General features: G+C 41.6%; 1 protein-coding gene across 1 annotated transcript; it reads right to left on the bottom strand.

The window, feature by feature from the left end:
* Nucleotides 1-6,102: 6,102 nt before the first annotated feature.
* Nucleotides 6,103-7,645, bottom strand: LOC127555677 (selenoprotein N-like). Its single transcript, XM_051988183.1, has 2 exons — nucleotides 7,266-7,645; nucleotides 6,103-6,618 (listed from the first exon to the last, which is right to left on the bottom strand). Exons 1-2 carry the CDS (start codon nucleotides 7,437-7,439, stop codon nucleotides 6,484-6,486), a joined length of 309 nt encoding a protein of 102 aa, XP_051844143.1. The 5' UTR covers nucleotides 7,440-7,645; the 3' UTR covers nucleotides 6,103-6,483.

The following is a 7,645-nucleotide window of genomic DNA, read 5'->3' on the forward strand; positions in this document are numbered from 1 at the left end:
AAGGGGCGGAGTGTGAGGTTCCCGGAGGGTTACGGGGAATGATACTTACTATGAGGGTATAACCTGCCAACTCTCGGGTACTCCTAAAGCCACCCACTGTTTGCCGGGCCAACGCAGGAAAAATATCTCCTTTAAAAAAATACTATCTGTAATCACATGAAAAGGTGCTCCAAATCACTATTTGTCAGAGAAATGCAAATTAAGACAACTCTGAGGTACCATTACACATCTCTCAGGTTGGCTAGGATGACAGGAAAAGATAGTGATAAATGTTGGAGGGGATGCGGGGAAAACTGGGACACTGATGCATTGTTGGTGGAATGAGCCAATGAAATTCTGGAGAGCAATCTGGAACTATGGCCAAAGGCCTATAAAACTGTGCATACTGGGCCTGTATCCCAAGGAAATCATAAAAAAGAGAAAAGGACCCACATGTGCAAAAATGTTTGTAGCAGTTCTTTTTGTGATGGCAAAGAATTGGAAAATGAGTAGAGGCCATCAATGGCTGAATAAACTGTGGCACATGGAGGTAATGAAATATTATTGTTCTATAAAAAATAAACAAGTTAATTTTAGAAAGGCCTAGAAAGATTTAATGAACGGATGCTGAGCGAAACAAGCAGAACCAGGAATACTTTGTACACAATGACAGAAAGAGTGAAAGACTTGGTTCTTCTCAGTGGCTCAGTAATCTGAAGCAATCCCAATAGACTTTGGACAGAAAATGCCCTCTGCATCCAGAAAAAGATCTATGGAGATTGAATATAAATCAATACATGCTATATTCACCTCTTTTTTCTGGGTTTTTTTCTCCCTCTCCCATGGGTTTTCCCTTTAGCTCTGATTTTTCCCAACATGATTCATAAAGCAGTGTGTATTAAAATAATTTTTTTAAAAAGAAAAAAATTAGCATGTCTCTACCAAAATAAAAAGTACATATTTTTCAGTGAACAAGAATCATTTCTCCCTGTCCTTCAAAGAAAAACAAAATTTTTGCAATACATATCAATAGCCAAATCAAATAAATTCCAAATTCCCAAATTTTGGACTATATCCAAAAATGTTTGTTTCCTTCTACATTTTTAGTCCATCATTTCTATTAGAATATTGATGAGGTTTGGGTCCCCTTGATTCCCAGTCAGGGAGCCAAAAATGATGAGGTTTACTCAGGGCAGGGAGTTGTGTGAACCCCCTTCTGGTCAATGCAGGTCCTTCATAAATGAATTTATGAACCTGAAAAGTTAGACTGGCAAAAGAAGTTTATTATTAGAACTGAGAAATCAGCGTTTGCAGGCTGACTTCCTTAGTGACAGAGTCCCAACAGAGAAATAAAGATCTAGCAGAGAAATCCTGAGAGAGAGGTAAATAGGGTCCTGTTAGGGAAATAGGTGAGAGAGATAAAGAGGGAATAACGCTGAAAAGAGAATGTGTTTTCAGCGGGCAGAGGGTTGCAGAAGTGCCAAGAAAGAGGTTCCTTGACATGGCATGTTCCTGCTTTTAGATCCTCTGCAAGAAAGGAGCCCCAAGTTGCCTCTTTTTATAATTGAAACTTTGGCTGGTGGCTGGGGAACAGTTTGTGTTGAGATGAGACAGATTTTCAGAATTTAATAGAAATTTTCCATTTGAATGAGTGTCCCTGGACTAATTTCCAACTCAGTAGAGTTGGATAGAAATCTTGATCTCCAGCTTGGGCTAAGTAGGAGTGGTCCTGGACTCAATCAGTCCCGCCCAGAAAACAGAATCTTGATTCCCTAAGGCAGGTGTCTCAGGGGAGAGCTTCTTTGAGGGAGTTTTCAAGCTTTCACCTTCCCCAAAGTCAGAGAGAGAGAGAGAGAGAGAGAGAGAGAGAGAGAGAGAGAGAGAGAGAGAGAGAGAGAGAGAGAGAGAGAGAGAGAGAGAGAAACACAGAGAGAGAGACAGAGAGAGCGTTTTGGGGCTCCCCTTGTCAACTTGAGCAGCATTCTTCCTTTACCCTCAGGAGTCATTGCATTTTATTAGCCTTCTGTGGTTTGGGCCTAATTTTCAAATCAATAAAGGGTAGTGATTGTTTCCCAGACCAAAGTGATTCCCAGATTAATTGGAGGTGGGAGATTCCTGTGGGAACCAGGTAGGAAGGTGGGGATCATCTTTAGGAATTTCCCCAGGCCAGGTGGCCTACCCTCCACAAAGATCAGGGGACATAGTTCTATTACATCACTTCCACTGACCAGATTCTAGCAGTGTTTTCTCCTGTTTTCTGGATCACAACTGTCCTTTCCATTGAGTTTCATTGCAGACTCTACCTTGTGAAGGAGGAGGGCAGGTTCTTAGGGTCCTGTGCCAATCTAGGATATCAGTCTGGATTCATTTGCATTTCCCTCAATTCCTCAATTCTGGGAAAAGTGGCAGGAAGTCTGAAAAGTCTGGGAAGTAGGATAGGGAGGTTGGGCATAGTACATTTTGTTCATACAAGTTGGAATGACAGGACAATATGGGAGATTGTCAGAAATGAGAACCTATGCATCCTAAAGCCTTTCCCCATTCCCCACCTACTTCCACATGGGGAAGGAAAGCAAGATTGACACCTCATAAACCTTGATCTCTGAAGTCTTTTAGATATGAATTAGGGGCTCCCAGGACACTATCCTAGTGGTCTCTAAGTCAAGTTAACTAGCTTTTATTTATTAAATGGCTATTCTGTGCCAGACATTGTCCAGTGCAGGATACAAAGACATGCAAATCCCTTCTTGATTTACCTTCAGTCAGCCTTGTTCATTCTTGGCTGTGGTTTTAAAAGAATAGGCAGGGACCCACCTGCTTTTTCCTGTCAAAGTCAGTGCCAACTGTGACCTCTGCAAGGCACATACCCATGAATAATAACCTATTCTGGTCCTAGCAGGGTTTTGTGACCTTGTGCATGTTGTGCTGAATCTGATTATAATGGAACCAGGAGATAATTCTTAATCCCGTTGGTTTTCTGAATTATGGAATTTAATTATCCATCTATTTAGTTGGAAGTCAATATTGCACAGTAGTTAGGGAACTGGTTTCCAGCTTAGGAAAATCAAAGTTTAAGTCATCCCTTTGTTATTTATGGGCTGTGTAACCTTGGGCAAGCCAAATTAACCTCAGAGTTCCAAATCACACTCTAAGATCATAACTTGTAAAATACTGAGGAAATTATATATAAATGCATACATGTATACACATGTACACATGTATATATACACATAAGTGCATTCAACACATTTATACACAGATGTATATGTATACTCTGAGAATATAAGTTTTAGAGAGAGGTGCAAGAAGAAGCAAATCCTCCTAAAATACATATTATATAGATAATATGCATTATGTTATTTTTATATATAATATATAATGCCATGTTTATAAAATGTGGTGGGTGATAAAGATTTGATTTTCTAAACATTTATTATTTCATTTATTATTTTGATAGCATTTTATTTTCCCGAATACATGTAGTTTTCAACATTTATTTTTGTAAAATTTTATGTTCTAAATTTTTTCCCTCCCTCCCTTATTTCTCCCCAAGTCAATAAGCAATCTGATGAATATTACCTAAGTGCAATCCTTTTAAACATATTTCCATATTTGTTAAAACATAATGATTTGTTAAGCAATGTGTGATAATTTCCTGACAAATTAGGATCAGACCTCCTCAGCATAGGCCTGGACCCTGAATAGAGAAGGAGAAAGACTTTTATACATCAAAACAATAAAAATAAGCCAGTTAATTAAAAGGAAACAATTAACCAGAAGACAGCATTAAATAATCTGACTTCCATTTGCAAGATAGATTATGAACTTTCCAAGATGGGAAGAGAAGAGCCAACCGGTGCACTTCCTGAAGCCATAAAAGACACCTCCCCCAGTGTCTGTGAAAAATCAAAGGAATGTGGAAATAACTTATTGATCAGTATGGGACCAGTTTTCAAATAAAGCATATGAGTTGCTTGAGATGTATAATTGTAGAAATGGATGGGAGAGAATAAACATTTATATAGTGCCCACTATGTGCCAGGCAAAACATTTATATAGTGCCCACTATGTGCCAGGCACTGTGTTAAAGGTTTTGTAAATATTATCTCTTTTGATTTAGATGTTAACTCCTATTTTAACAAAGCTATAGAGTAGATACAATGTTTTCTTTTCTTTACAACAAATTTAGGATGAGTACAATGATTATTTTTAATAACATATAGGGAGACAGCCTCAAAAGGGTTAAGAACCTGATTTGTCCAGGATCCCGCTGATAATGTTCTAGCTGCTTTGTGAGTCTAAGGTTTCTGGAGGCAGAAGTAGGGCTGTGGCTCATGAACTGAGCCTGGGAAGCTCCTTTTTGGGAAAACCTCATCATCCAGCAAAATTGAATCACTTTTGATTCTCATACCTCAGAGATACCTTCTGATTTTCTGATTGAAGGGCAGCAAGAAAATTCCCAAACTTCCACTTGAGGGAGCTTAGGACACATACATCATTTTTCCCTTGGCTACAGAATTGGGGATTCCTCTCCCTTCTCTGACATGTGGCTGTGAACTATGTCCTGTGTCTTGAGACTTGGCAATAACAAGTTGAGCTATAGCTAAATGCTGCAGATGTTCCAGTGTCTTGAATGAACATTAGCTAATTAATTAGCATTTAAGTTTTTTTTTTTTTTTTTTTGCTGAGGCAATTGAGATTAAGTGACTTGCCCAGGGTCACACAGCCAGGAAGTGTTAAGTGTCTGAGGCCAGATTTGAACTCAGGCCCTCCTGACTTCAGAGCTGGTGCTCTATCCACTGCACCACTTAGCTGTCTCATTTAAGTATTTTTTTTTAAAGGCAATGATGGCTTTGGGAATTTAGGTAACAGAATTCTCTCATCCAAGAATATCTGCTTGTACAGCAGTTCTCTAGGGAAATTTTATTTCCCTAGACAATGAGAGAAAATGTTGCGGGGAGGGGCGCTTCTGGTTCATTGAATCTTGTGTTTTGCAGTGGGAGTTGCCCTTTCTCTTGAAATTGTAATCTCTTTTTGCTTCTTTTTATTCTGAGATGTTTGACTGTAATTTGGGTAAGGGTCACTGTCCCACACTGTGCCTTTAGCCAACCTTCCCCCTTCCAGTTTTTTGTGTGCCCTTTTCTCCTAACCCTACTCATTATTGTACCTCCATTTAAGGAGGGATCTTAGGAAAGGATACTTTCTTCCCCAGCTCCTCCCCCCTTTCAGTTCCCTTTGTGTGTTATCTTTCCCCTTCCTCTTTAGAATGTAAGCTTTTCTGGGGCAAGGACTGTTTATGTTTTTCATTTGTAATTTCAGAGCTTGGCATTTTGCTTGGCACATTTTAGGCTATTAATAAATGCTTATTGACTGACTGATTATGGGGCTGAATCTGTGTATAATTATGAGTCTTTTTTAAAGTTTCTACATCCCTGAGCCTCAGCTTCCTCAGCTGTAAAACATGAGATCTGTCTGGTCTGTAATGCTGGAGAAACTGAGGCAAGATAGAGATTAGAGAGTTTTTAATATTTTATTTGAAGGGAGAGATTGTGCTGGGGGCATGTTGCCCCTAGGGCTGATGTCCAAAGCATCCAGCAGCTAATGTGTGCTTCCCATGAAGTATACACACACACACACACACACACACACACACACACAGACACACACACATGGCTCTAAGTTACCAGGGAGTAAACCGAGGCAGGATCGGAGTCAGAGCCCTGAGAGCAGGAACAGACTATCAATCCAGTTCTGACAGGGTGAAGGGAGGCACCAGACATTCTGATAAGTTGGGATAAAGAAGAACAATGACAGAATGGGGTAGGCATTCTGATAAGTAGGAAAGGACTGGGGTCATGATGTCTAAGACAGAAGGTCTTTCTCCTTATCTGGTCATGATGATTAGGAGGGAGGGGACGTGTTGTAGGATTGAGCAAAACAATTAGGAACTGAGTCAGAACAATTCAGGGAAACTGAGGCAGGACAATAAAAGGGAACTGTGGCAAAACAGGTCAACATAAAACTCCAAGACTCTCCCCCCCACTTCTTGCTCTAGGATTCTAGATTTTCCTTTATGTTGTTTGCAATAGAGGACTGTGAAGAAGAATAAGGATGAAGTCCTACTTATACTTATCTCACTTCCAAAGCTTTTATTATTTACACATTTGTAAACTGCAACCACAAAAGTATCTGAAATTCCATTTCATGAGAGCAGCTGAGATCATAATAAAACCTAAGACAAAAGGAGCTTTGAGGATCTGAGAAGACTAGTCATTAGCTTGCCTTGATTCTTCCAACATGATTACTCTCCTTTCTCAGTGATAGTGACCATTAATAATGATTTCCAACAGTTAGGTCCAGAGATTTTCCCATGAGCCCTCTCATTTGCCCTCACCCTGCCTTGGAGGAGATAGGGTATTGCTCAGATGGGAAAATGAAGCTTTACGTTAAGGGAATATGACAGTGTTTCCTCTTCTCTTATATTCATTATCCATCCATCCACCTCTAGTCTCTGTTGATTTCCCTCAGTTTCTCAGCAATGGGTCTGAACTCTTCAGGGCTGATGGACAAGTCCCTGTCAGTATCCAGAGAGGCAAACAAGAATTGGCCTTCTGTCCCCAGAGACTTCAGCACTGCCTCCTGTGTAAGAGCAAGGGGACAGATAACAATAAATGCCACTTTCAAAAGCATTTTACAAGCTAGTGTTTTAAAGTTTATAAAGCACTTTTTCACACTTCTCATTTTAACACAACATAATCCTGGGAGGTTAGTACTATTCTCATTCTCTCTCTCTCTCTCTCTCTCTCTCTCTCTCTCTCTCTCTCTCTCTCTCTCACACACACACACACACACACACACACACAAATGAGGACACTAAGGCAAACAGCTATTGAGTAATTCGTTCAGGATCGCACTGATCTCATTTGATCCTCACAGCCACTGGTTATCAGTGGCTATTATGATCCCCATTTTACAGATGAGGAAATTGGATCCCAGGAAAGTTGCCTGACTTGCTCAGGATCTCAGAGCCGAATTAAGCTTTCGACGCAAAGACTTGAGTTGCTCAGGGCTTCCTACTTCTTAGATTGTTAAGTCCAAGTACAAGAGTCCAATGAGCCAGACAGCTAGGCATGGGGGTGGGGACGGTGGTTGCCTTTCCTTTCCCGATTCAGGAGCTAGAAACCCTGGTCCGACCCAGTGCCTAGCACTGATCCCCAGTTTGTCTCTGGTGGCCCCAACCCGGATGGCCCCCAACCCAGATGACCCCGGTCAGGGCTCCCGCTCACGGAGCTAAGGCTGACCCGCTGCGCCCTAATCTGAGCCTCTCGGTAGCCCGCAAAGCCCCAGGTGGTAGCAGCGACCCAGAGGAAGGCCAGGAGCAGCGCCAGGCTCCAAAATGAGCTGAGTGAATGGACTGCGGGCCCCGGAGGGCTGCGGCCTGGGCGCCGATGCCGCGCCATGGCGGGGGCTTCTGCTCGGCCTGCGGGAAGCGCTGGATGTGGGTGCGAATAGAACGGGGGTGACACAGGGATGGAATGGAACGGAAACCAATAGAGAGTGACCAAGGAGGGGGAAACAGAATAAAGACCAAAGGAGGAGGGGAAGAAAATGGAAGGGAGACTGCCGCACCGGAATGGAAAAAAGATAGAATGGAACGGAGACCTTT

The sequence above is a fragment of the Antechinus flavipes genome, chromosome 3 (genome assembly GCF_016432865.1).
Source record: "Antechinus flavipes isolate AdamAnt ecotype Samford, QLD, Australia chromosome 3, AdamAnt_v2, whole genome shotgun sequence".
Lineage (NCBI taxonomy): Eukaryota > Metazoa > Chordata > Mammalia > Dasyuromorphia > Dasyuridae > Antechinus > Antechinus flavipes.